Source organism: Mycotypha africana, assembly GCF_025528875.1.
Source record: "Mycotypha africana strain NRRL 2978 chromosome Unknown BDF20scaffold_8, whole genome shotgun sequence".
In the NCBI taxonomy this organism is placed as follows: domain Eukaryota; kingdom Fungi; phylum Mucoromycota; class Mucoromycetes; order Mucorales; family Mycotyphaceae; genus Mycotypha; species Mycotypha africana.
In genome coordinates this window covers 454,942-481,630 of record NW_026515732.1, presented here as the reverse complement: position 1 = coordinate 481,630, position 26,689 = coordinate 454,942, and the positions used below count along the sequence as shown (strand labels likewise).

Genomic DNA, 26,689 nt, shown 5'->3' with positions numbered 1-26,689 from the left:
GGTCGATGGCATGCAATCATTTGGCAGCCTTCAAAAAGGCTTCTTCAACGTAACTAGGTCCGATTCAATGATTCTCTTGAGTTACTATGATAGATAGCAGCGATTGGTGATTTCTGATGGGGAAGGAAAGCGTATACGTTGTAGGTCTAAAGTAAAAAGGAGCATACCCATAACTCACAGTTTTTTAACACTGGTTTCTCCTGAATTATGGATGACAGCGTTAGTGAACTTGATGGATATTCTTCCATAATGGTTGAAATGGGTGAAGAAAGAACAGTAAATAGAATAATAAAACTTTTGTCTAAAGAAAAGTGTGTGGAGTTATTCGAGGAAGCGAAGGCATTAAATCATTCAAATAGTGAGGAACTGAACCAGAGGATAAAGGTGGTAATATAGATAAAAGGTCGATGTATACAACCATTGGAGTGTAAACCGAGTTATTGTTAAAACATAAGAGAAATGAGGTGCAATATAGAAAGTCAGTATGGGACCTAACCTACATCTCTAGGGGCATATTACTTAAGAATGCGATTCATCAAACCAAGTTTACCTTTATGTTGTAGTTGAATCAGGGTATTGAATGCCAAACGAGGAAATATCTGATTAATTTTAGATGCAGCCATAACTTGGCACAACCGTATCAGTTAAGCTTTGGTACAAATCGTAAGTCGGAAGACATGCCATAGCTTAATAACTGATAGACACCCCGCAACCAGTGGATAGTTGTCGTTGAGAGTGCAGTTGACAGAGTTTGTTCAATCGGACATGAATTTATTGGAAAGTGCATTTGCATTGTTACAGGGTAGAACAGAACGGTTACTCTAAGAAGATTAGGTTTGGGACTAGATCAATTATGCCACTGAGAAATATCGAGAAACTCTTGCCAAGCTAACCAAGATCAACACAAAAGTGAGATGGCCCATGTTTTATGAAAGTTCAGTTTTGCATTTGCAGCCGAACTGTATCGTTGAATGGGCTGATAAAAATATTGAAAATCTGTCTGATCCTGCAGAAATGTCAAAGCGATATCTAAATACGCAAGAATTTAACAAGAGCCTGTTATGTGGTATTCGTTGAATTTTTGCTATTAAGGATAAATAACAAAAATAACACAGCCTTTCTTTTAAATCTACGTTTTTAAACTGTTATTTTACAGTATTGCTGCAAATAATTTCTGTAAAATGAGTCATTTAGTCTCTCATAGAACACTTTGTTCAGAATTGTTTATACAATTTAGTTAAACGCGTTACTTTAAAAGAGATATAAAAGGTTAAATAAGTTAACAATTGATGAATGGAACACACTAGAATATCATCAGAGCAGTACCTTTAAATTATTGATATACGATTTATCTGACTATTATGAACTACCTTCATTTCCCAAACTTTGACTGATTGCTCTATCTCTATTACTCGTTTGGGTTCTTTGATAAGACTGAACGCCTTTTCTCTAATCTTATAACAACTCCTCTATTTTACCTTTCCATTATTTTTTTATTACTCTCTTTAATACGGTTCTTTATCTTATAGCATAGTGGCCACTACTCCCAACTGAATACCCTAAGTGAAGCAAATCACTTCCACGCTATTCTTTTCAGTACCACAATACAAATTGAGCTTTTGTAACATGGTAATTGTATATAAAATTCTAAGAGGACCAATCTTTTTCTCTTCCTTTAAAAATGAAATGCAAAGTAATAAACAACAACACTTTATGTATAAGAGCTATTACATAGCCACGACATTTCTCTACTCAAAGTCTTCGCTAAGATTATTATTAACTCAAAACAGACGGAGGAGGAAAAAAAAACCCCCAAACAGCAGTAGCGCTGCAGAAAAATAAACGCTCCTAGGTGGGCTCGAACCACCAACCTCCTGATTAACAGTCAGACGCGCTAGCCAATTGCGCCATAGAAGCTTATATGTTTGATGCGAAGTATAAAGTATCGTCAGTCCAACCAATACAATTAGAGCACCTGACATCCGGCTCGGTGCTCGGTAGAACGAATTTGCAAAAGTAGAATAGTTTAAATAGATAGAAGAGAAATATACTTTAATAAATGAGCTTTCTTTCATATAACAATCTTGTATCTAAGTTAAGAAACAGTACAACAAAATCTATACTGGATACCAACCATAGTTATTTCACGGACTACTACTCTTAACGTGTCAATTATAAAATATATTCGATACTAATAGCACAAACATTCATCGGAGGAATGATAAGTCCGTGCCGTGTAAGGATCGTGGCCGGTCAAGTCGTGTGATAAAATTAAATTTCTAACTGTACGGTTGATTCTTGCAAAGGAAGTAGTGTATTGTTGTACAGTACAGAAGTGGCTCTTCGAAAATTGATCAAGTCGGTCTTTGAGCCTCTTGAAACCTCCCAATTGCGAGAATAAAGATTCAATTGTATTCGGTTCCTTTATTTTGGCGTTATTGTAAATAATAACTTGTCAGCGCACGTTTTCCATTATAAATCACACAAAAGTTACTGTCTTACGACACCTGTGTCTATAATTGGTTCTTTTTCTCTTTCATTCACCTTATTCGCGCGTTTTATTACGATTTGAATGCCGTCATCAGCTGTTGATCCGAAAAGCAACAATACAGACACTGATTTCGATCTACAAGGTTGGTTGAAAGAAATTTCAGATGCAGAAAACCTAATGGATGAGGTCGAAGCAAAGGCGGACGTCCTACAAGCGAAAGTACAATCTCTTCTACAAGAACTAGCAAAGCCTAACGAACTAGATAAAACAGTTACAGATCAAAAAGATGAACCAATGCATGACGAGGTTGAAGAAAAACCAGCGAACCCTTAAGTTTATAAGATAATATTTCGGTTCCAAGAAGTTATACATTCAGGTACCCTCAGAGCTTCTATCTGAAATAAAATGGGCATTTTTTGTCAGCATTTTTTTCCTTTTCTCCTATCTTTTAACTATCTTGCAAAAGAATGTCCTCATTACAGAAAGAGCTATTCAAAAAGTCGAAATTACCTCCACTAGAAAGTGTACAAGAGGATGAAGGAATGGATAGTGGCGCAAAGTACGCAATTAAGCTAGACTCTTTTTTAGAATGACAGCTAACGTGAACCTGTTCGATCCACCAGTGACGATCGCAATACAAAGAAGTTGCTATCAAACCGGGCCAAATACAGTCCTTACTCCTGGGAAGACTATTTTGAAGAGTGCAAGGATGTTACAATAACAAATAGCAGCGACATATCCTTTAATAGCGATTTGTAGCATTTTTGAGCTCGTTATTCTTTGTTATTCCTTAACCTACTTTGGACACATCTTTCGCATTTATAGAAACAAGTCAAAATCAGAAAAGGGCCCTATTTTTATTATGCATCACGGCGCAGGGTCTTCTGGGTTGACATTCGGATTAACAGCTAGATACATCAAAGAATTGACACGAGGAGAATGTGGCGTTATGGCGATCGACTGCAGAGGACATGGCGCAAGTAGAGTCCAAAATGATGACGGCGACTTTTCGTTGGAAACTTTGACAGATGATTTGATACGTATTATCCAGCAAACCGTTGATATTCATCAGGAGATCATTTTGGTTGGCCACAGGTAGACACCAGTCTGAGCGATTGCATTATTTTTAAACCAGTTTTTTCATTTTCTTATTTCTTTCATTCTATACATTATGAAGTATGGGAGGAGCGGTTGTAGTAAACGCAGCTTGTAAGAAGACCCTCAGAAATATAACAGGAGTAACTGTCCTGGACGTCGTTGAAGGTTCAGCTATAGATGCCTTATCATCTATGACCAAGATCCTCAATTCTAGACCAAAGACGTTCACCTCTGTGGAGCAGGCTATATTATGGAGGTATAAGCAAATGATGCTGTACAGATAATATACGCTCTAATCCATTGAGTCTTATCTCTTGTTGTAGTCTGCAGTCAAAAACCGTACACACAACTGAATCAGCTCGGTTATCCATCCCTGCTCTTATTGAGCGTACTGAGGAAGGAAATTATAAATGGATCACAGACTTAGTCAGGACACAACCATTTTGGGAGAAATGGTTCACAGGGTTGAGTGAGAAGTTCCTGAACACAGGAGCAGCAAAATTACTTATTCTAGCGGGGACGGACAGACTTGATAAACCATTGATTATAGGCCAAATGCAAGGTAATCAGTGCCACCTCCTCTCATAATTAACACAGGTTCTCATGATAACCATTCATTTGTTACATGAATATAGGCAAGTTTCAACTTAATATCTTTCCTGAATCGGGTCATTTCGTCCAAGAAGATACGCCCATGAAAACAGCGGCCTGCTTAGTTGAATTTTGGAGAAGAAATAGAAAATTGGTTTTACCACCAAAAGTGAAAGTTTAATTGCATGAATTCCCGCAATTTTTTTAAAGTCACTCAGTACGCGTTTGGTATTATAATTCTACCTTAATGGATCCAATAAAAAAATTTTGTCGCAGATCTGCACTCATCTTTCCTCTCATTTGTTTATTGCCTCCATAATCTTCAATAGCACACCATGGGGATTCACGGTTTAACAAAGATTATCATGGAGCATGCTCCAAGTTCCATAAAAAGCTACGAAATGAAGAGCTACTTTGGTCGAAAAGTTGCGATTGATGCTTCCATGAGCATATACCAGTTTATGATTGCTGTTCGTCAGCAGGATGGTCAGCTACTTCAGAATGAAGAAGGAGAAACAACTAGTCATTTGATGGGTATGTTTTATCGAACAGTAAGGATGGTTGATAACGGTTTGAAACCCGTCTATGTGTTTGACGGTAAACCTCCAATGCTGAAGTCAGGTGAGGTCAGTAGAGTCGAAGCAGCATCTTTTTGTTTTTTCTTACCGTAGTTGATATTTGCTTAAGAATCATTCCACTGACGCAAAAAAGAATGTTTTTTAGTTGGCAAAAAGAAAAGCTCGTAAGGAAGAGGCACAACTCAAAATGGAAGAAGCCAACGAAGTGGGTACCAAGGAGGACATCCATCGTTTCACCAAACGTACAGTGCGAGTTACCACAGTTCATAACGATGAATGTAAACAACTTCTAAAGTTAATGGGCATCCCTTATGTGGAAGCGCCATGTGAAGCTGAAGCTCAGTGTGCTGAATTAGCCCGTTCTGGCAAAGTGTTCGCAGCTGCCTCAGAAGACATGGATACCCTCACCTTCAAATCACCTATTTTATTGCGTCACTTGACATTCTCTGAAGCGAGAAAAATGCCTATTGATGAAGTACACCTAGATAAGGTTCTGGAAGGATTAGGATTCACAATGGAACAGGTATTTATCGTATCAAAATGAGAGAAGTTGCTATTTTGACTCACCTGAAACGTTGTTCTTTCAACCAGTTTGTCGACTTGTGTATTTTATGTGGCTGCGATTATACGGAATCCATAAAAGGCGTTGGACCAAAGAGTGCATATACTTTGATTAAAGAACATAAAACAATTGACGAAGCCATAAACCATTTATCAGCCAAACAGAAAGAGAATATCCCTGAAGATTGGAAATATGCCGAAGCTCGGGAGCTCTTCCTAAAACCTGAGGTTACTCCAGGCGATCAAATTGAGGTTGGTTGCGAAACGGAACAATAAGAAGATTAGTATTTCAATATTCGTAACGACTCTTCAATATAGTTCAACTGGAATGAACCAGATGTAGAAGGTCTTGTCGACTTTATGGTGAAGAAAAAAGGATTTTCGTAAGTTCAATCAACGAAGAGTCACAAAGGTCAAGTTCTGTTGTAGTAACACCTTTCATGAATCGATGGTAGTGAGGAACGTATCAGAGCAGGCTGTGAAAAATTGTCGAGAAACCTCAAGAAAGCAACACAAACAAGAGTGCAGGATTTTTTCAAAGTACTCCCTTCATCGTCTTCAAAGCCAGTAAGTGAAAAACATTTTGAAAACGTTCATAATAAAAGAGAATTTAAACCAATATCCGTAAAACTTTTAAAAGGATGATAAGAAAAGAAAGAATAGTAAAGATGCTGCTAATGCTAAGAAGAGAAAGACGAAGAAATAAAGCGATGACCAATTTCCGGTACAGCTTACAAATGCAGAAGTTATACGTTAATAATCATATTTATTGCCTAGTATTTGCAAATTATGGAACTCATAAGATAGTAATAAAAGTAAACTGGAAAAAGAGATGATGTTCCATTTGTTAAAGGGTGATGCTCTCTTTAGAATCTTCATCTTCATGACCATCATTAGGTACAGGTTGGCCAGAGAGATTTTTCATTTTTCCCTTGGAGAGCATGCTGCGAGCGTTCTTCAAAACGGCCGCCAATACAGTTTCTGTTTCTTTGAGCTTAACAATATCACTTAGTTCTCTTGACTCGACAATACTAGGGAAAGCCTCCAATAAACCAGATTTTGCAGATCGACCATAGATTGCGTGCTTATACCAAGGTCTATCCAACAGTAAACCATCATTTTTGACAAAGACGCGTTCAAAGTTGGCAAGACGTTCATTTGCTTTCTTGACCTTTTCCAATAACTTCTTATGCTTCTTCTTATTTTTACTGATACCGATAGATGATGAAAAGTGATCCAAATCTTGTAGTTTGGCGTCAAATTTGATAGCAGTCTTGTAGAACGACTTCAATGAGGAAGCGAGTATGGGCAACTCGTAGTCTTCCCTCGTGGAGTTGGAGCACAATGGTGGTGCTGGTGATGGTGCTGGTGATGGTGCCGGTGTTGGTGCTGGTGCTGGTACGGTGGGCTCCTCTTTCTTTGGATGCTTCTTCTTGTTTTTGTGCTTTTTGTGATGCTTCTTCATATCTTCAACAGCATGGTCGTTATTATCGGCATCAGGAGATGTCAGGGTGTCCAAATATTCCTTCATGACCAAGGCATAGTCAAGTGGGTACAGAGGCAATATCACGTCAGTTGACAAGCGCATAGTAAGCAAGCCCCAAATCTTGACCATGGCCTGGTGATATTCGAACGTAGGATCACCGATACGTTCCATCCATGTAATACTAAGAAGACAGATCGGTTGGAAAAAAAAAAGACAGTCAGCCGAATAAAAAGAGCAAAGGATTATTCTTGTTTGGATTTATACCTATCAAATGCACTATGGGCTACAGCTTCAAATTCCTTGCTTTCAAAGGACATGGAAAGGCTTGAAATACCGGCATGCTCAAAAAAAGCAACTGAATCTAATTTATGCGTGGAACTCCCGACAGGTGGAATTAAGGAAGTAGTCATGTTATTTCTTTGCATCTTTTTCTCATGTCGATGGTTCCAAGTTTTAAATACGGTTTCGCTCGTAATGGGATCAATCACCATATCTGTAACTTCAGTGATAATTCGGTACAATAAAGGCGAAGCTTCAGCTTGAAAATGAGGACCGGTGACAGCATGATCGACGTTCAAATAGACGATCGCATTCTTATCAAGCCATTCTTGATGCTCCTCAACATACTCAGTAGAACCAACAGTACCGTATTCGTTTGCATCCCAGGACGCTAAAATGATCGTGCGACGAGGCTTCCAACCTTTCTCTAAGAGAATACCAAACACTCGAGCCAGTTCAAGCTATGTTTGAGGAACCAGATATATATATGTATATATCGTTTGTCTGGTCAGTAACAACGTTTGATCCCATTACAAATCAGAGCCAAGTTGATAATTGAGGACGTTACCAATACAGCTGAACCAGAGGAGGGGTCAGCAGCCCCTTGATCCCATGCATCACGATGGTTGCCTATATTTAAATGAGTCATTAGTAAAAGCTATCCCTTTTTACAAAAAATGATAGCTTAATGGGGAGGGGGGGGGTTACCAATAATAATAGCCTTTTCATCTTCGGCTCCTTCAATACGAGCCATGACATTCCATATAGGTTTAATCTTGTATTCATTAAAGTTAACGAGTTTGACTTGCGCAACACTAGGACCTGTAAAGTAATTGACTTCTTTTAAGCCGCCAACCCAGTTGTCCAAGGTGAGACCCAATCCTTGTGTAGCACGCAATAGAGGAAGAGCATCTGACCAAGAGATAGGTAACGAAGGAATAGTAGGCAAATTTGAAGCTGTAGCATTTCGTGTAGCATTAAAAGTTGCAGGATAACCGGGGGTGTACGGGTCACCAGGATAAATAAATCCGTATTGCACAGTATCTCTGTAGACAGTAGTGGGGCCAATCACATTGTGTTTGTTGGTTACGACGTATTCTTGTTTTTGAGAAGATGCGTATTCAGGATCTGTGAAAATAAGGGCACCAAGACAGCCAAATGTCTCAGCAATTTGCACCTTCATACCACTCGGGATCATGCCATGGCGTATCAAAGCAATAGTGCCTCTCACATCAACCTTGTTTGAAACTAAATACTCAAAATCTTCAAGTCGACCATAGTTCACGTAAACAACAGAGCCGGTAACATTGCCGTTTGCAGAGTAAGCTATAAAACGAACACGTTCAAATGGTGTACTTAGTGAGAAAAAGGAAAGTTCGTAGTACGGCAATATGAAATTAGCTTTTTTTACCATGGAATGGGGGCACTGCGTCGTCTTCGGTTTCCCTCAATTTTGCCGTATACAATAGTTCAGTAGGGCCTGAGACAATCGCCAGCTCACGATGAATAGGATAATTCAAATAAGGATAGTACGTTTCAATGGTGGCGTTGCTGAGCCCAAATTTTTCGAATTGATCACGGGTCCATTTGGCTAGATCATGATCTTTGCGAGAGCCAGCAAGGTGGGAATGAGAGGCATAATGCAAAAATATGTCACGAATTGACTGTGAAGAAGGCAAATCCTTCATCAATTCTCTGAGAGAAGTAATTTTTTGCAATTCCACAAGATATTCTGTTTCGTCATTGTAAGTTGATACTATATTGTTATACCAAGTACAGAACGATGTTTTGTTAGAAAACGAGGCCTCAGAGAATAGCGATAAATGAAAAACACTTATTTACCAGCCGTTTGAAAGATAGTACTGGAAGAAATAACGCGGAAAGCGTAGAAGATAAGGAAGACAGAGGAAATGGCATATAAGAGGAGCTTTAGGCTATGTAAACCGCGACGTACCCCGACAGCTGACCTTGTTGAGAGCTTTTCATAAGGAGGTAGAACACGATCAGCTCCTAACAAATAATGAGAATATTGATTTTTTGCCCAGGCTATATGCTTCTTGAGCCATGTAGATTTGTCCAGCACTTCTGTGGAGGGAGCCGTAGAAGATGCCATAGAGGCTGGCTCGACAGAGGAGTAAAACCTTTTTGCTTTGTGCTGATTCCAATCAATTTTTGGACTAACTATGTCCTCCATGATGCGTGATTGAAGAAGCAAGAAATGCCAGAGAAAAAGGAAATGAAAAAAGAAAGCGAGCAGAAGCACAACTATTTATAAGTTGAGAGTACCTTGGTTGTTTGAGTAAGTAGTGATGCGAAAAAGTGAAGTTTGTATCTAGCTATTGGATAGATATGAAACGTAAAAACCAAAATAAAGACGCCAACATCCTTCTCATATTCTTTTTGTGCTCCCAAACGTTCATTATTTACAAATAAAAGGTTAATGACGCCGCTGTTAGGTACCAGTGCAAACAGTCGACGCACAAAAATATGTGTTTGAGAAGTGGTATTGCCTTATGAACAAAAAAACCTAGGTTATCCTTTCGACGTTGAAGTTGAGCTCATTCTTTGGACCTTAGGACAATGAAAAGTCACTAGTACATGCATTATAAAACATATAAAATAAGTAGGCTTTGAAAATTAGGTAAGATGCTTTAAAAAGGTATCCCGTACCTAAAATAACTTTCTGTGGGTACATTCAAGAAAAAACGCGTGAATAAAAGATGCGCCTGCTTGTTTGTCGGAACGGAAGATTGTCATAGAAGGGTTTCAGGTGACGTCGGGATAGGTTTGCTTAAATCTGTCACTGAGAATTTATTAAAAAAAGTTCTTTTTTTCCTTCTTTTTTTTTTGAATTTTTAATTGCGTTTATTCGACATTAAACAGGAAATCTAAAAATGAATAGAGGAACACTCGTTTTGTAAGTGAGCTGTGTATAACGCGCATGGAAACTGTCGGATGCATGAGAGCCGGAGAGTACAATAAGATTGATAAATCAGCCTGCTTCATTTTCTGCGTTATTAGAGATATTGATGAAGCTGAATACCTTTTGGATCAGTTAGGCGCACCTGATAAGGACGAAGATAAATTAGTCACAAAGTTAAGAAATAGATTAGCATTGTTCTTGAAGGAAATCCGTGAAGGAGCTGAAGGTAAAAGGGATTTGCTTTCGATCAAGTTTTTTAAAGTTGGTTTGGTCAGAAAAATACTTATAAAAATCGTGGCACTGAAATTATAGGCGCTGGCAAGAGAGATTAAATGCAATACATGTAAAAAAAAAAAAAACCACTTTTTTACTGTAAACTGTAACCTTTTGGTATACAGCGTTATAAAAGGAAAATATACGAAAATAATAAATAAATAACGAGAGGCCTAGAATTTGGGTCTATCCACGAGACGACATTTTGATAAAAATAAAACTTTCCCATTTTTTTTTTTTTTTTCTATAACCTGTGTTGCTGCTCCATCTCTCCCTTTTCTTTCCCATTCTATTTTTCTTTTTTTTGGGTTTTTTTTGGGCTGTCTGCTTCCCTTTTTTTCTATTTGTTATAATGCTTGATTAAGTAAACAAGCTACTACTAAATACTTACATTCATCATGTTGACAGATCTCTCAAATTATCTTTTACCGTGCGATATCAAATTTTACCAAAATTACGCATTACCTATCATAAATAAGGATAAAGAGTTGTTCGATCTTGACGAGTTTGAGTCTATTCTACAGGGAGATGAGTCAATATCAAAGTGGACGATATCAGAGGCTTATAATACATTTGAATATGATACGGATGCCCAGTATGAATTGCACCCAAGGTTCGGCAGATACGTAAAGTGAATTTTGATTTTTTATTGTAACGCAGTAAAGATGAAGCCTGGCTAAATAGATACGTTTTTTATTTTTTCAATTTAGGTGTGGGATCTGGCTGACCAATGGTATCAAAAGTGGAACGTTGTATTTTCTGTTGAACATATGTGGAATTGGAGACGAATAGAGCACGGGATCACACCTTCTTTGGAAAGTCTGTCATCGGAACCATTAAACATTTTTGACGCCTCCAACATTCAGCCTTGGCTAACACGCATCATCGAAAGGTACAACGTCCATCCGGATCACCAAAACGTTTTGCAGGATTTATGTCGGTACATAGGCGAGTGGCATCAGAACAATCGCTCGCTCACTTTAAAAGGCTCCTTCAAGCTAAATACAATGCCTTTATTTCCACCTACTTGGTTTTTGAATAAGACAAAAAAGAACAACAGCACAGAAGGCCTGACTCCTTCCTTCATGGCCACATTTGCACCACCTTATCAGCTGGATCCAAAAACTCAAATACCAGAGCGTTGGAATCAGGTGTTTTTAAAAGGCCTAACCGTCGATCCGAATCAGAAAGTAAGCTTCATTTTTATCGGTAGTCAGTTCTTAACCATACATGTATTAGTTACATAGAGCCCCTTGCTTTTCTTTTTTTTTTTTTATCACTGCTTAGTTCAATCTAGATCCAATCTTAATTGCTTCCGCTGCAGTGCCTATCCTTGGATTAACTGTCCATTTTGACGTAGAATCTGGATACAGTAAACTCATGTTAGTGATGACTAAAGCTAAATTTGGCGATTTAGAGGACCAGATCTCCACAGAAATACCCACAGACTACATGAAACCATGCCAATTGGCTCTCAGTATAACCAAAGACATTAAAGATTTACATTGGAACTATATTCATGGCAATATCCATCCTCGTAATGTTCTGTTATATTATGCAGATTACGTAGGGGAACTCGTAGACATCACTTTTATGCGAAAAAATACCGATCCACAAACACAAACTTCAGGTACAAAGCTAGGAGGAAGATGGCCTTATGTAGCACCTGAAGTCGTCTCGACAGGCTTTAGTGCAGCAGCAGATATTTATGCCTTAGGTATCATCATTTGGCAATTGATTTCTCGAGTCACTTTCCCAGGGGACACCCTGATTGACCCCCACGTCTTCCGCATTGAACCTATCCCTTGTGTTCTGAAAGACTGGGAAGATCTCTACATTGACTGCTTACACACCAATCCTGCCAAACGACCCTCAGCTTATCTTCTCTATAGGCGGTTAACAAACCTTTATAACAAGCTGAGGAGCAATCCAACCCCAATAGCTAATGAAACTGCTTCCTATATACGTCAAAGGAGACACGAGATTGATCAGTTCTTAACAGCTTGTAAATCATCTCCGACGCCCACCAAACTGATGATGATGTTGCAGCATCAGCCTTCCACTTCCACAATAAGTAGTACTTCCACAACAACAGGTGTAGATGCATACACGGGAGAAGACCATCAGCATCACCATACTCATGATCCTATCTTGCCTACAGCTTCAACCTCGTCCAATGACAGCAATGATACGACCTCATCGAATACGCTGTGCCAAGTAGGAAATATGGTCTTAACTGCTTCAGTTACCCGTCCCTCCCATCAAAGACTAAAGAGTTATCCAAATTTGATACAAGATTTCCCTGATTACTCACAGTAACCGTTTCTCACAGAAAATATAACAATGTCTGATCTACAAGCATAATACCTTACTATTTAATCATAGCAAGCAAGTGAAGCAAAACTACCTATTACCCTTTACTAGCCCCTCTTTTACAATAATATGTATTTAAATATCGAGCCCCCTTTTTTTTGCTATTATAAAAAAAAAAGAAACTGAACTTCTTTTTTTCAAACATTTAATGAAATGTATAATTTTCTAATAAATTTCTTTTTTTTTTCTTTTTTTCCTGTAAATAAAGTAAAAATGAACATGTACTGCTATAAAAGAACCTGTTCTTTTCCATCACCTTATTGTAACACGGAATATCAGTGATTTTATTCGTTTTTCATTGAGCTTGGTTTCCGTTCATTTCTGCCTTTTTTAATCACTCAAAACAAATCAGAGATTGAATTCATTCGTTCCAGATCACACTTTTTGTATCGAACAGCAGTAGATCAAGTAGTCTTGTATGAGGAGTTTAGAATCATATGTGATTAATGCTTGGATATATCATACTATTAGTGTTATTGCTACTACTACAGTTTGTTTTGTCTATAAATATATATACTCATGTTGATTGATATGATAAAAGCGCGAGTCTTTTCCAATTTCATGGGTTTACGATAAATCAAAACCAGCATCTGCAGTAATTGCATACAACAGTTTCCTACACAATAGTACATTAGGGTTAAAACATTCATTAAATGACAGATAAATTGTAAAAAAAAAAAAACGCATACTCTCTCAGGGTCTCGTAACTTGAATATTGTGGCAATTTCAACAAATTGACACATGTCGAACTTGTTGGCAGTCTTTCTTGATCAGGTCCCGCATTACGTAAACAAAATTGTGGCACTAGTTCTTTGAACCCTAAAAGTGGGGGTCTAGAACAAGAAGTAACAAATTTGACAAACTTCATGCGCAGTTCATTATCAAATGATTCTAGAGCCCGCCAGAAGTTTTGCACTGTGGAGTCACGTTCTGTGTAGCCTGCCAACACAGTATGAGCTCGCAAATCTTGCAAATCAATCGGTACACCCGAAGTACCACCCAGTAGAATTTGAAGCTCTTGCTGATTAAACATACGGAGCCACTTCACGTCAATGATCGTGGATAAGCCCCGGAAAAAGGCACGGCATTGTTTAGCAATCTGTACATTGAGACGGTAGTTGGCTACAGAGTATATATAGTGGATACGGTTTTGATTCGTCACGGGAATATTGCTGCCATTGGGTATAAGATCAACAGAAACAGACTTGCCGTCAGCTTCCATGTGGGTGCTGGTAAAGTCCAGGGAGAGATCCTCCACATTGCCTTTGTAATTCTTTACAGCCAGGAGGCCTTTATATAGCTCAGGGTCTAACGAGGATAAATCATCCACTGAGGTGATCGATACAGAAGGAATGCACGGGTTTTTTAGTTTAGTAACAGCATTCATCCCGTGATTTGAGAAAGAAAAATATATTTCATCTACTTACAATAATTGACCTTTCCTAAACACTTTTTCAAAAAAAATTCAGCAAACGCTACATCTAGCAAGATCCCCTCATACACTGCTTTACCAATAATCAAGCCAAGGAATTGAAAATATTCTAATTGTTCCACTGAATGTATAAAGAAGTTTTGCTAAGCACCTGCTTTTGGGGCACCCGTCCAAAGACTTTTCACAAAATGTATACTTACATTCGGTTGCGTATGAGCTAGGATTAGGATAGAGAAGCTGTTCAGATGTTACCGTAAACAGCCCGTAATTCAAATCAAAGGCCTCACGGCTCAATCCTGTCAAAAACTCTTTGAATACGCCTCCACCATCAATCCCTGCTTCTTCTAATCCGAATTCATCCACAAACGAGATAGCTATTCTTCCTTTCAAAATCTCCGGACTCAAGTTGTGGAGTGCGTTGAAACCATCTTCGAATATGTGGTCTCTACGCACAGTAGCGGAAGCTGCTTTGGCATTGCGGTGATGGAAAAATTCGTCAATATGATTGCGCTTCTTATCATTAGCAACAAACATTCTAAAAATCTCGACTCGTTGCTTGAATGGTATAACAAAGGGGATATTGTTTAATAAGCCTAGTCGTGGGCTAATGATGGCTAAACGTCCCTTAGACAGCATAGGGCGTCGACGTGGTCGACGGGTAGCATACATGACATCGTTCTCTGGCTCCTGCTGCTGTTGCTCCTCACTTTCCAAATTGAATTCTTCCGCCACCGCTTCACTGGAGAAATTATCCGTATCCAAATCTTTAATCAGCCAATGACCTTTGGGACAAAACTTACGTCTTGAACTTGCAACCCAAAAAAAAAAGAAAAAAAAAAAAAAGAAAAAAAAAAAAGAAAAAAAAAGACAATAGCCTTAGATTTCGAGGTCTCCGTTCTGCGATTCCATACATTATGCTATACTTACTCTCTCATATGAATTTGTTGTAATAAATGCGTTACGGCAAACCGCAATTGTGACAGCTGGATACCTGTTGATCCAATGGTTTGAGACAAATCCATACTATTCGCTCGCCAAAACATGACAAAAGACAGGTTTTTCAGCTGTCTACTGAGTTCAATGACTTGCTCCAAACTGAGTGGATTGCCAACATGGCTGAAAAATTCATCATCAGACAAAGTTAACAAAAGTCGAGCGTATACTTCACATAACAGATACAAAATAGACCATGAATTACTGTACTTCTCCGTATTGTCAGCCTGCAATGATCGGAGACTAGCACCTGTCGTGAGCATTTCGACAGTAGCAGTTAAATTGTGCATAATACGATCGTCGTTACTGATGAGATCACTAGTGTCAGTATTGGCAGCCCATGTCGTCCATAACATCTGCAGCACATCGCGTTGAAGATCCTTATTCGACTTGTAGTGAAAAAGTAAATTATTCAGAATAGCATCTTTTTTCATCGGCCAGCGAAGCATCATCGTATTCAAAAGATTAGCGATAGTTTGAACGACTGCTACTGATGTTGTCTGCGAATGATTTGTCAGCAATTGAACGAATTGAGAAAGAAGATTATTGATACGGTCTGAACTGTAGAGTGTTGTTAAACGAGCGCGAATAACAGGTGATACAATAGGTGGGATGTCTTTCATTATCACGTCTTTGTCATCATCTGTTGCTTCGTTTGTTTCTTCGTCGTCACTGCTATCGTCACTTGACGAAGCTTGATTGACTAGCTCTGCGTTGGCCTGTTGTTGGGCCAAGGGATCTGTCAAAAAGGAAACAGGTAGGTGGGCTAATAGCAATTGAATGGTTTTAGCATATTCAATAAGTATATCCTTCATTGTATCCGTTGGGGCATGATCGGTCAATATTGTAATATTCATCAAAAGGCCAGCAATATCATCATTTTTCAGATTCGACGCTTGTTCAGATTGGATGAGTGTTGTCACAGTTTCGAGTATAGCTTTCATAGATGGTGACACAGCAATGCTGCTTTGTAGAGTATCAGTAATATTGTCCATTAAGAAAGGCTCAATGAGTAGTTCAGTAACTAGGCGGTGTGTTAATTTCGATTTTGTCAAATACTGTGTTAACGAATTCGAATGATATCTTTCAATGAGAGGCGACTTTGCATAGTAGTAAGACGTTGGGTAGAAAGTCATCAGTTGCAATACTACGTTGTCTAATGCTTGTTTCATGGTAGAGTTGAAGTTATTGGGCGGTGATGTAGTGAGTATTTTCCTGATCGTTCGTAGGATGGATGTATTAGATAAGCTAAATGTGATTATCCGTATAAAGGACTCATCCTCTAGTTGCTTCGGATAAGTTGTGGAACAGAAGATAGCAGACAGGAATTCATATGATGACTGCACCCTAAGAGAGAAATATATATATATCATTTTGGTTCGAGACGTACTAACGTATCTATGCCATCATCTGGATATTACCTACCCTAATTCTATACTCGGTAGAATAGCCTTTTTTATTAATAGACAAATTAGCCAAATCCAAGTATCAAGTGTCGTTCTGTCTGTCAAACTCAACAAGTTTGGAAGTGAGTGTATAAGCATTGTTGACAATGAGTCGAGTAGAACATTATCTGATTCCTGAAACGGCTGATAAAAGGTTATTAATTGTCGGGTAGCAAGCAAGATCGTATGTGGATCATATTGCGTAGCTGATGCTGACAGTTGTTGGAAATCACTTCTTAACTGATTTCGCGTTAGTGAAGCTTGAGTTCGACCTCTGTAAAAAGCCTACCACACCCAAAGAAAAAAAAAGAAATCAACAAGGTTAGATAAAGAAGGGATAGAATACAAAATAGAGCTGTCAATGCTGACCTGAATGCGTTGCGCACTCTTTAACCGCAAGCGCTCTTGTTCTCTGGCTTTACGTTCGTTTTGAGCTTTTAACATGAGTGATTTTTTATCCTCCACTTTTTTGACACCTCCCAAGTTGATATAGCGCCGAGGTTTGTAATTCCCTTCAAAAGTAAAATTCATACTGTAAATCTTCAATATTAACAATAAACTGACAAGGTCTTTTCCAAAGAATTAAAGTCGTTCTGCAACAGACTTTGAACAAAAAAAGAGAGCAGTTACCACTTGATACGAATTTTTTTTATTTCAACTTCAGAATGAATTTGCCCGGCGAAATGTTCATCCTCACTGTTCAATGGCCAATCCAAAGAGGTGTCATGACGTCGGCTTTGCCATTACACATCGTTCCTTAAAACAATATTCATGCTTTCCCTCTTCTCCACAGCAAAACAAGTCCGTTCTCTCCGGGGGTAAAAAACAGTGCCAAATTTGTTCTTTGTTCCTTTAAGCTATTAGCAATTAATTTAGTTCCCTTAAATTATAATATCCCCTACTCTATTTTCTTACTCACAACAAATGTCTACACAAGAAGCTTGGGAATACCCTGAACACAAACAATTTGAACGGTAACATTTTGTTTTTCTTTTGAAGAGATTACCAATGATGTAAACGTAAACAAGACACTCAATCAGCAGTATATGGCAAAAAACTAGTGTTCCAACTTTAGATCAAGTTGATCCTAGAGATAGCAAAGGTACAAATGAGTAAACAGTTTTCAACATTTTCATTTATCCACAACACACAAAGTTACTTACTCGAAACGTCATTGTTTATGCATGCAGCTGTGTTTGCGGCTCGTAACCAAAAAGTTCGTGACGACTGGGTGAAGGTCATGGAAGCTCGTCTCATTAAAGAAAAACTCGACGAATGTTATAAAACAGAAGGCGTTAATCACTGTAAGATTATATCTGATAACAATCTATGTAAAAAACAATTTTGACAGTTAGAGCTTACTGTCCATCCGTTTTGTAACTTTGCATATAGATCAAAGCTGTCGGCATTTAGCCGATTTGTATTTTGAAGCTGTTAAAGAAAACAGAGTAGAAGGTTTCCGTAAGAAATAGATTAACAGCAGCAAAAATAAAGACAATAGAAGGAGGAGCAAAGAAAATAAGCCCAGCATAGTAGCAAAGAAGACTAAACATCATGCATCTTCTTTGTAAAACCACATATACCAAAATATATATATATATATTGGCTTTATTATTCTCCATTTGACATCGGCATGCTTTTGATGTTTCAATTCGCTTCAACAATCTTATAATGCTCCAGCGAACAAACATATTTTCCGCTCTTCTTTGCCGTATATTTTCGATCCTTTGAACAGCCTTCAACTTGACACTGTGGTATCTGACGTGGTTGTCGCGGAACTGATTCATTATGCTGACTAAAAAAAAAAAAATGAGGAAACGATAATGACAAATGAATCATTTGATAAGTTTACAATTGTGAGCTCGTAAAGAAAATTACCCAAAGACTTGTTCAATTGTGTAGACGGCGGGTATAATCAATTGACAGCCATCTTTATTATCAATATAGCGCAAACGATTGGGGTCTTGCAGTCTTCTTAATTTTTCATGAGGGGTTTCTTTTTCTTCTGCTGCATCGTCGATAATACGTTTACTTTTTGTTGCTTGCTTTTTTAGTAGTCGATTAATAGTATCTGCTTTATCTTTTTCGGCTCTTTGAATACTTTGATTTTTTCTCCTTCTTGCAACTTCTGATCTACGCAATTGCTCTTCTTCCTCTGTTAAGAACTTCTTTTTGCCCGTGTCTACAATACCAATTCTGGTCAACATAGTTACTGCATCATTTTGGGAACTTTATTTGCTCATATAATTACCCATTGGCAGTTCGAGGTATTCTTCTGGTGTTTCCCTATTCATTTTAGCTCTCTGTCGTTTTGTCATGGGCTTATTTCGTAGTACTTCTGTTTCCTCATCATCTGAAAATATCAGCTCTTCATCGCTGTTTTCATAAGCTTTTTAAATCGAGTGAAAATTGGATCAACCATTTTTGAATTACAAAGCATATTATGAGCAGTTCAGTGAGCTTACTGGGTTTCTTGCGCTTTTTGTTACGTGCATTTGATTTACGTGGTGGCGGTATGGCTTCTTCCTCTTCTTCCTCTTCCTCTTCCTCTTCTACTTCTGGCTCTTCCTCCTCAACTTCTTGTTGTTCGACTTGTATATCATCACCTAAATCCTCTTCTTCGGACAAAGATTCTAGTTCATCCTCTTCTTCCATTGCACTTAATCCTTGCTGATCGTCCACATCTTCCATTTCATCAATTTCGTTAGCCTCCTCTGATTCATTGTTAGTATCGTTATTTTCCAATTCGGAACCACTATCAATCTCATCCTCTTCTTCAGAAGGCGAAGATATGGAGGAGAGTGACATTTTTCTATTGGCCAATGCGGCTTTGGTGGCTGCTCTTCTTGTTGGTCTCATTTTTGTTTTTTTTGGAAAAGAAAAGAAATTGAACAGATAAAGAAGAAAAGGGCAATACAGCTTTATTCCATTTAAAGACAGACGTATCAATTTTTTGGACATCATAGTTTTGACAGAAGATTCCTAGACATATTTTTTGTGTAAAACATTTGTGAGCATCCAGAAACAAAAGCTGGAGTTTTAAGACACCCAGATAATCTCGAAAGGTACTTCATGAAGAGGACCTTATTAGAACCTTGCCACAGAAAGTCCTTCGAAAAATAACTAGGGAAAAACAGACTCACCATTGACCAGTGAGTGAGCTTTCTAATAGATAACGCATGTTGTTTATTAAAGTATACGTCAAATAAAGGTAGATAAGGGTATGTAACATTTCGAGCTCAAGTTGATGAGGTAAAAGATGAACCGATAGTACAGTCATCCTGTGAACGAGAGTAGCTTTTTCGTAACCGCAGAAGGCAGTTCTTTAACATTGTATTCTAGAAAGCCATAATAAATTGATTTACTAGGATTCTTTGAAGAAGGACAAAACAAAGAAGGTAAGTCCCTTTGTTATACAACGATTTGAAACTATGAGCAATCACTTTTGGCAATAGAGATGACTAACAAGAAGACAGTGCGGATCAAAATCACAAATTGGTTGTATAACCATTAAGAACTCCTAGAATGACAGGGAACTTGGGTAGCTTTTTGTCGCATACACATAAAAGTATTCAACCTCGCAAACAAAGCAGGCTATCCGCCATAATATTTCTTGCCCGTAATTTCTCTATTTAAAGTCAAAATGAAAACCCCTGTAACGCTTCAACGGATCTACCTCTAATTATCATTGAGTTCCACAGCAAACTCGCTTGGCAATTTTGATATTCTATAAGCAAAAAAAAGCTCTACTGACAATGCCGCCTTAGCCACATAAACTCCGCTTCCTTGGTACCATAAAAGGCAATACGACCGTATGGAAATTTTTTAGAAACATTTCCTGTCTTCACCTGGTTTCACCAAAAGAATATATAGACAAGCAATAGAGACCATGAATAGAGCTCAAGATCCCGGAAACGTTCTTATTCATAAGCAGTTTGAAGAGGCTTGCTTAGATTTTCAGGTTCGCATCGTTTTTAGTTTAACTTTTGTGATCACAGACAGATCGTTGACATTTTTCCCTGTGTTTGACTTTTTTATTTATTGACAGGTACCTGCTACTAGAGCAGCTGGTGAACAAGTATTGACTGAATTTCGTCAAATAACAAAAGTTTTGCCTGTTTGCCAATATATTTTAGGTAAAAGCTGTCTTTTGTAGTAGAGCGATCAAAGTGAATTCAGATCGATCTAACACCAATTATTGGGCTTTTAGAGCATGCTAGCAATCCTATGGTGCAATTTCAAGTCGCTTTAGCTATTGGTGATGTTGCTGTCAGAGATTACACTCAATATGAAAAAAGCGACTTGCTCAATTTAAAGAATTATTTAATTGATTTCTGTTTGAAAAGAGAGGAGTAATGTATAGTTTGTTAGGAGGAACAAAGAGTTTCATGATGATACAAGTGTACTCATTCTACTTTATGGTAAAATTTGTAGACTTATGAAATATGTTCGGGATCAGCTTGTGTTAGCTGTTGCTCTCATTACAAAGCGTAGCTTATTTGATGTTACAGATCAAGATAGACAGAATATTTTAGCACAAGTGAAACAACTCATTCAAATGGACAATGATAATGCCGTAAGTTGAGGAGACAACATTTGCCTATTTATTACCAGCTTTTGTAGACTCAACAGTATCCGTTTCTGCCAATCTCTCTATTAGCAAGTATTTGGATTGGCCCTTTCCAACGCGCTCATAGATCAATTTTCCAATACAAAATCCACAACGATCGGTTTGACGTGGGAACATCATCACAACTGCAAACTTTTTTTCGAATCCAATATTTTACTTGGCTTATTTGAAGAACTCATGACAAAACTTCATCGTTTTGTGTCTCAAGTTCAACATTTACCCGATAACGTGCCAGCTACTTTTACAGAAATGATCATCATGCTAGAGAAAATCCTTCATTGGGAATTTGAATCCACCAACACCACACCTAATCTCCCAGGCACATTTGCTAGAAATGCAGCTGATACCTTGGATGATGAATTTGATAGAGAAGATGGACCGAGTGGCAGCAGCGCCGTACGTAAAACTTATACCCTATTTCCCAAAGCCTGGCAGGCTGCCCTTGGTAACCCGGATGTGTTATGGCTTATCTTTATGACTTACAGCTTAGCACAAGATGATGATGTTCTGAGTCATCGCTGTCGACAATGCTTAATCCAGCTAGCCGGCTTGCAATGCAATTTCTTTGACAACGATACGGCTATGATTCAATCTTACGCAGCAACAATGATTCACGGATTAAGAAAAATGATGAGCGATATCACAACCTTCGGTACCAGCCCTGATGCTCTGAGTGAACAAGGCCCGCAAATGTTGGGTTGTATTCAGATGATTCGTCGATTATTAGAAAATGTACCCATAGTTATTTTGTGTGCGATACCAGACTTTTTCCAATTTTTGAATGAAGTGGGTATGATTACGGTAGGCTGTTTAGGAGGCACAGTCATTGATGTAGATGAAGGATGGATTAGTGAGTCCTGTGACGAAAGTTTACAGACTTGGGTAAAGTTGGCTGATATTGTTCGACCTACTGATTTACGAGAAGCCGATCCGAAAGCAGGATTACCTCAGGAACAAATACAGCACCTTACTGATTATATGACGACGGTAGCTTTTCAAATTGTCGAGTCGTACATTAATACACGTTTAGAACGCGCCAAGATGGTATTAGAAGACGAAGAAGAGGAAGATGAAATCGATGCAGCCTTGAAGGACTGGGATACATTCGCTGATCAATTGACTTGTATCGGTACTTTGGGTCGGTTCAATCCTCAACCTTGCCTGTTAAAATTACACCAGTTACTTTCTGAACGTTTCGAGACATTCAAAGGGTTCTTTAATAATGGCAATAACCCAGCAACTACCAATTTGATTCTTCTACATGAGCAGTTACATTGGATCATCTTGATTTCAGCTCATATTCTAGCTGATAGCGGCAAAGGAGAGCAACCCATGATTCCTGATGCATTAATGCAACTTTCCGGCTCAGTACCTTTAGATCAAGATCCGATTGTTAGTTTATCTAACCTATTTTTGGAATTGTTCCGCTTCAGTTCCAGTTTCAGCTCTTCTACAGTAGAGGCGTCTAACTGCAGTCCACGCGTAGCAGAGACATTGATTTGGTACATAGAACGTTGGAGTAAATCTTATCTGTTGATGGACGAAAATGAATATGGTTATACGAGCCCTAATATTGCCAAGGCATTTGGTCGCCCAGGACCGTCAGATGGCCAAGGCTTACATGTCATAGATTTTTTTATTGAGCAAATGAAACTTAATTTTATCCTATGGAATGCAGATCCTGATGTTCTTCAACAACTCGTACAATGGCTGCATTCTTGTGGTACGACGAATAACTTGAAGCAAGGCTTATTGCGCTCAGGTAAAGTCGGCATTGGTAGCTGTTATTTATCGCTGAAGTAAAGTCATTCTAAAGAGGTTTTTTTTTTTTTTTTTTTTTTTTAATGACAACTTTAGCTCATTATCAAGATTTGGTACAATTTGTCACGCATAATCTGGAACAATTACCAGAAGCCGTTCACAGTTCATTAGTTCAAACTATCGCTACTATCTCCAGTTATGCGGTTGATGAAACCACGCGTACCAACTACTTTGGACTTATGTTCAAAATGATTGAAGACCGTATCAGTTCAGTTTTGCACCGTCCTGATTTTCAACAAGTTTATCAACGCGGAGAAATCATCAATAACGTCATTAACGCCTTAGAAATGTTTGACGGTTTAGCTTTGGCATGTCAATATAGTAATACTCAAACTATTTTTGGCTTCTCCGCGCGTTTTTTTGATAGCTTTATCCAACTTATGTCACTTTATAAATCTGTACCTGAAGTCCAAATTGTGATTTTACAACTCTTTGCTGATCTCAGCAGCCGACTGGATTTAGGTGTATTGAATGAAGGAGGACAAAAGCAGGTACTTTTTCGTACTATTATGGAGTTGCTTAAAATCTTTGGTGAATGCAATCAGGGTAAAAAGAGACTGCATTCTCAAGAAGAAGAAGAAGACCGTCCTTATGCGGATATTTTCACTGTCTTGGTGATGTTATCGAATTTGCTCGCTTCTGGACATGAAGATTTGAGTAAAAGTAACTCGTCAGTAGTAATAGACGACGGAGTGGCAGAAGTTGTTTTATACGGTATCAATATTGTTATCCCTATGATCAACATGGAAATGCTTAAACTACCCAATCTGTGTCAGCAATATATTCAACTTATTTCCTATCTTGTCGAAATGTGCCCTGATAAATTACTATCCAACGTTTTACCGCCTGCATTATTCAATAATATTATGGCTAGTTTAGAGTACGGTATAGGTCATGATATTTCAGATATCAATATACTTACTTTACACGCCATCGCACCTTTGACGTTATATTGTATTCAGCACCAACAATCCACCCAGTCTCTGCTGAAACAACATTTAGAAAAGCTTTTGCAGCAATTACTAAACTTGTTACTATTTCAGCATTTGGATACGAACATTATAGATGCTGCCTCGGAAGCATTATTAGGCCTGATATGCGTGCAAAAGGTAAAAAAATAAAAAAACGGCGCGTGGTGATTTCTTTATCAAGTTTTCCCATATTAACAATAAAAAAAAAACTGTTCAATGATAGGATATTTACATGGTGCTTGCAAACCAAATTATGTCACAGCAGTCAAATGAGATACAATCCAGACTATTATTGGCTTTTCAGAAATTAGATCAAGCAACACCGCAACCTAATGTACAGTTGATGACAGCCAATAAGCAACCATTCAAAGAAGCTTTATTAGCCTTTTTGATGGATGTTCGTGCTGTATTAAGAGTTAAATAGATTCAATAAAAGAGTTTTTTTGTTCCTTGTTTTTGTTTGCCCGCGTGATCTAGATTTTAACGAACGGATATTGAACTGAAACTAAAACAGATCAACCATTTTCTTTTCTTCTGTTAGCTTTTTTCTTTTGCTCATTTACCCACCTTCATTTCGTCTTTAAAGTCATTTGGATTCAAAAATACTGCAACGTTTGGAAAATAAAGAGGTTCTCTCCTTGTACAGAAAATGCCCACCGCGAATTACAATCATAATTATTCCAGCATAAACAACGATGATACATATTCAGCTGCCAATAATAACAGCATAAACGCTGTTTTAACTGAGACAAGTTCTTTATTTTTGACAGAAACAGTAGCTTCGTCGCTGTACAATGAAGCAGATATTATCTATGATGAAACACCTGGCGCCACATTGAAAAGTGCGTCTATCAACTTGGCCAATACCATTTTGGGAACGGGCATGCTGGCAATGGTAAAGTACTTTGAGTGTAGTGGTCTATGCCACGTTTCAGGAAAGGAAGCATTGATTTTCTCTGTATATCATAGCCTGCTGCTTTGGCTTGTGTTGGTATCATACCAGGTATCATATTGATCTTTTATGCCGGATTAACCTCAGCACTTGGGTTATATTTCTTGTCTCGATGTGCAGAAAAAGTAGGGGGCAGAAATACGTCATTCTCTTCTTTATCCAAAATGACATGGCCTCGGTTAGGCATCTTTTTTGATATGGCTATTGCTGTCAAATGCTTTGGTGTGGCTGTTAGTTATTTGATTATTCTGGGTGATTTAATGCCACAGGTATACTTTCAAAAGGATGCTGGAATAGTAGTATTAGCGTTAAGCGCATTGATGTGCATTGGGTAATTTCATAGGTAGTAAGATCCTTCTTTGACCAGGCAGAGAATAATCAATTACTTATGGACAGAAAGTTTTGGATCAGCTTATTTATGTTTACTATGATTGCACCACTCAGTTATTTGCGAAGATTGGATTCATTAAAGTATACAAGTTTGATTGCATTGTTTGCAGTTGCTTACTTGGTAGTCATTGTAGTCTACCATTATGTTTCTCCTAACTTTCCCGCGCCTCCTCCTGAATCGATCGAGTACGTTCATTTCTCAACCAAGATATTTGGTCAGTTGCCCGTTTTCATCTTTGCGTTTACCTGCCATCAAAATGTAAGTGGAATCCCTTGTGTGCCTAGAATTGCGCACTTTTTATAAAACTTATTAACAATAAATACGTTAGATCTTTTCTGTATATAACGAAGTGAAGGATAATCGTGAAAAATCAATTGTAAAGGTTATATCAGGTTCTATCGGTTCTGCGGCTGTTATCTATGAAGTAGTTGCTCTTCTTGGATATCTAAGTTTTGGTAAAGATGTTTTGGGCAACATTATTCTAGAATGTAAGTTGTTGGTTGGACTGTGAGGCTGAGTAGTACCTATAACTATATATATATAGTATATCTAAATATGCTCATCGGCATTTCATCATAGACCCTCAAACTTATTTTGTCGCTTACGGACGCTTGGCCATCGTCATTCTCGTTATTTTCAGCTATCCATTGCAAGCTCATCCTTGTCGTGCTTCGATCAAAAAGATCCTCTTTGATGAAGTCAAGTATCGTGAACTTACTTCTTCTCAGCGCCGGAAGCGACATGCTATTGTCACCACATGCATCATTATTTTAAGTTTTTTGGTGTCTATCAGCATCAGTCAGTTAGATTTGGTTTTAGCATTTGTCGGATCAACAGGATCAACGACAATATCTTTCATTTTACCTGGGTTATTTTATTGGAAGATGTATTCAGAAAAGAAATGGCATTGGAAGCGGATGATAGCTGTATTCCTTGTCTTTTACGGCCTTTTGGTGATGACGATATGCCTAACATTCAACTTTAAGCGTTTAATGACTTGAACAATTGATTGTTTTCGGAAAGTACAACTATATAGTCATTAATGTACATGTATATTATATTCTATATGTGTAAACAATAATAACAACGTTTCATATTAGAAATCCATCTATCAATAGCACCTAGATTTGAAAAAAAAAAACTAATATACCACTGATAAATAATGAAAAAAATTTGACAACAATGAAAAAGCGTTTTTGTTCATAAAAAGATGAATTTATTACCATAAGCCTACCCCCTATATATATCATTTATTACTGCTCAGTAACAAAAAAGCGTTATTGAAAAATAGACAACCAATAAGTGAAAATGTTTATATTTATTATTGAGGATATTTATTTTTGCTGAATTCTTTGCCTTTTTACGCATTCTTTCTTCTTCCTTTCATCATACATAACGAGC

The 26,689-nt window shown here is 38.0% G+C and overlaps 10 protein-coding genes and 1 non-coding gene across 11 annotated transcripts; 7 read left to right on the top strand and 4 right to left on the bottom strand.

Annotated features, from left to right (window-relative positions):
* Nucleotides 1-1,843: 1,843 nt before the first annotated feature.
* BDF20DRAFT_t117 lies at nt 1,844-1,917 on the bottom strand. The gene has a single exon. It is a non-coding gene; the product is annotated as a tRNA-Asn (tRNA).
* A 655-nt stretch (nt 1,918-2,572) lies between these two features.
* Nucleotides 2,573-2,824, top strand: BDF20DRAFT_823253 (uncharacterized protein; the record flags this gene model as incomplete). The annotated part of the gene is made up of 1 exon (XM_053077783.1): nt 2,573-2,824. One exon carries the CDS (start codon nt 2,573-2,575, stop codon nt 2,822-2,824), a length of 252 nt encoding a protein of 83 aa, XP_052934003.1.
* A 126-nt stretch (nt 2,825-2,950) lies between these two features.
* BDF20DRAFT_977652 (PIN domain-like protein) lies at nt 2,951-6,071 on the top strand. Its single transcript, XM_053085089.1, has 10 exons — nt 2,951-3,586; nt 3,669-3,845; nt 3,913-4,151; nt 4,225-4,334; nt 4,540-4,806; nt 4,904-5,281; nt 5,350-5,571; nt 5,638-5,702; nt 5,775-5,886; nt 5,960-6,071. The coding sequence occupies exons 1-10, from the start codon at nt 3,354-3,356 to the stop codon at nt 6,023-6,025; spliced, it is 1,869 nt and encodes a 622-aa protein (XP_052934002.1). The 5' UTR covers nt 2,951-3,353; the 3' UTR covers nt 6,026-6,071.
* A 95-nt stretch (nt 6,072-6,166) lies between these two features.
* Nucleotides 6,167-9,278, bottom strand: BDF20DRAFT_914797 (uncharacterized protein; the record flags this gene model as incomplete). Its single annotated transcript, XM_053084233.1, has 6 exons — nt 6,167-6,986; nt 7,070-7,545; nt 7,653-7,714; nt 7,793-8,410; nt 8,496-8,840; nt 8,927-9,278. The coding sequence occupies 6 exons, from the start codon at nt 9,276-9,278 to the stop codon at nt 6,167-6,169; spliced, it is 2,673 nt and encodes an 890-aa protein (XP_052934001.1).
* Nucleotides 9,279-9,925: 647 nt separating this feature from the next.
* BDF20DRAFT_881839 (uncharacterized protein) lies at nt 9,926-10,530 on the top strand. The gene is made up of 3 exons (XM_053081687.1): nt 9,926-10,001; nt 10,106-10,233; nt 10,320-10,530. The coding sequence occupies exons 1-3, from the start codon at nt 9,979-9,981 to the stop codon at nt 10,337-10,339; spliced, it is 171 nt and encodes a 56-aa protein (XP_052934000.1). The 5' UTR covers nt 9,926-9,978; the 3' UTR covers nt 10,340-10,530.
* BDF20DRAFT_995297 (kinase-like domain-containing protein) lies at nt 10,505-12,599 on the top strand (the record flags this gene model as incomplete). The annotated part of the gene is made up of 3 exons (XM_053085405.1): nt 10,505-10,906; nt 10,991-11,470; nt 11,568-12,599. Exons 1-3 carry the CDS (start codon nt 10,679-10,681, stop codon nt 12,597-12,599), a joined length of 1,740 nt encoding a protein of 579 aa, XP_052933999.1. The 5' UTR covers nt 10,505-10,678.
* Nucleotides 12,600-13,220: 621 nt separating this feature from the next.
* BDF20DRAFT_792920 (uncharacterized protein) lies at nt 13,221-14,730 on the bottom strand (the record flags this gene model as incomplete). Its single annotated transcript, XM_053076221.1, has 4 exons — nt 13,221-13,269; nt 13,343-13,982; nt 14,081-14,206; nt 14,286-14,730. Coding segments are annotated over 4 exons (1,260 nt in total), but the record flags the coding sequence as incomplete, so codon positions are not given.
* Nucleotides 14,731-17,447: 2,717 nt separating this feature from the next.
* On the top strand, nt 17,448-17,871 carry BDF20DRAFT_824358 (uncharacterized protein; the record flags this gene model as incomplete). The annotated part of the gene is made up of 3 exons (XM_053077883.1): nt 17,448-17,497; nt 17,585-17,625; nt 17,714-17,871. 3 exons carry the CDS (start codon nt 17,448-17,450, stop codon nt 17,869-17,871), a joined length of 249 nt encoding a protein of 82 aa, XP_052933997.1.
* A 299-nt stretch (nt 17,872-18,170) lies between these two features.
* On the bottom strand, nt 18,171-18,841 carry BDF20DRAFT_906988 (PAPA-1-like conserved region-domain-containing protein; the record flags this gene model as incomplete). The annotated part of the gene is made up of 3 exons (XM_053083331.1): nt 18,171-18,318; nt 18,402-18,705; nt 18,775-18,841. 3 exons carry the CDS (start codon nt 18,839-18,841, stop codon nt 18,171-18,173), a joined length of 519 nt encoding a protein of 172 aa, XP_052933996.1.
* A 1,437-nt stretch (nt 18,842-20,278) lies between these two features.
* On the top strand, nt 20,279-24,435 carry BDF20DRAFT_989327 (armadillo-type protein). The gene is made up of 7 exons (XM_053085295.1): nt 20,279-20,484; nt 20,572-20,659; nt 20,734-20,875; nt 20,958-21,099; nt 21,184-22,915; nt 23,011-24,083; nt 24,169-24,435. Exons 1-7 carry the CDS (start codon nt 20,413-20,415, stop codon nt 24,367-24,369), a joined length of 3,450 nt encoding a protein of 1,149 aa, XP_052933995.1. The 5' UTR covers nt 20,279-20,412; the 3' UTR covers nt 24,370-24,435.
* A 58-nt stretch (nt 24,436-24,493) lies between these two features.
* On the top strand, nt 24,494-26,593 carry BDF20DRAFT_960497 (transmembrane amino acid transporter protein-domain-containing protein). The gene is made up of 5 exons (XM_053084938.1): nt 24,494-24,840; nt 24,915-25,166; nt 25,241-25,546; nt 25,617-25,776; nt 25,868-26,593. The coding sequence occupies exons 1-5, from the start codon at nt 24,595-24,597 to the stop codon at nt 26,287-26,289; spliced, it is 1,386 nt and encodes a 461-aa protein (XP_052933994.1). The 5' UTR covers nt 24,494-24,594; the 3' UTR covers nt 26,290-26,593.
* Nucleotides 26,594-26,689: the final 96 nt, after the last annotated feature.

What these genes read in the sequence shown, in the direction of transcription:
- BDF20DRAFT_977652 (XM_053085089.1), top strand. Translation starts at nt 3,354, where the DNA reads ATGCATCACGGCGCAGGGTCTTCTGGGTTGACATTCGGATTAACAGCT. An exon ending in ATCATTTTGGTTGGCCACAG is followed by an intron (nt 3,587 to 3,668) that starts GTAGACACCAGT and finishes TACATTATGAAG; the next exon opens with TATGGGAGGAGCGGTTGTAG. An exon ending in CAATGCTGAAGTCAGGTGAG is followed by an intron (nt 4,807 to 4,903) that starts GTCAGTAGAGTC and finishes AATGTTTTTTAG; the next exon opens with TTGGCAAAAAGAAAAGCTCG.
- BDF20DRAFT_881839 (XM_053081687.1), top strand. Translation starts at nt 9,979, where the DNA reads ATGAATAGAGGAACACTCGTTTT. An exon ending in AATAGAGGAACACTCGTTTT is followed by an intron (nt 10,002 to 10,105) that starts GTAAGTGAGCTG and finishes CTGCGTTATTAG; the next exon opens with AGATATTGATGAAGCTGAAT. An exon ending in AATCCGTGAAGGAGCTGAAG is followed by an intron (nt 10,234 to 10,319) that starts GTAAAAGGGATT and finishes CTGAAATTATAG; the next exon opens with GCGCTGGCAAGAGAGATTAA.
- BDF20DRAFT_989327 (XM_053085295.1), top strand. Translation starts at nt 20,413, where the DNA reads ATGAATAGAGCTCAAGATCCCGGAAACGTTCTTATTCATAAGCAGTTT. An exon ending in AGGCTTGCTTAGATTTTCAG is followed by an intron (nt 20,485 to 20,571) that starts GTTCGCATCGTT and finishes ATTTATTGACAG; the next exon opens with GTACCTGCTACTAGAGCAGC. An exon ending in AAATGGACAATGATAATGCC is followed by an intron (nt 21,100 to 21,183) that starts GTAAGTTGAGGA and finishes TCTCTCTATTAG; the next exon opens with CAAGTATTTGGATTGGCCCT.
- BDF20DRAFT_960497 (XM_053084938.1), top strand. Translation starts at nt 24,595, where the DNA reads ATGCCCACCGCGAATTACAATCATAATTATTCCAGCATAAACAACGAT. An exon ending in CGTTTACCTGCCATCAAAAT is followed by an intron (nt 25,547 to 25,616) that starts GTAAGTGGAATC and finishes TAAATACGTTAG; the next exon opens with ATCTTTTCTGTATATAACGA. An exon ending in GGGCAACATTATTCTAGAAT is followed by an intron (nt 25,777 to 25,867) that starts GTAAGTTGTTGG and finishes ATTTCATCATAG; the next exon opens with ACCCTCAAACTTATTTTGTC.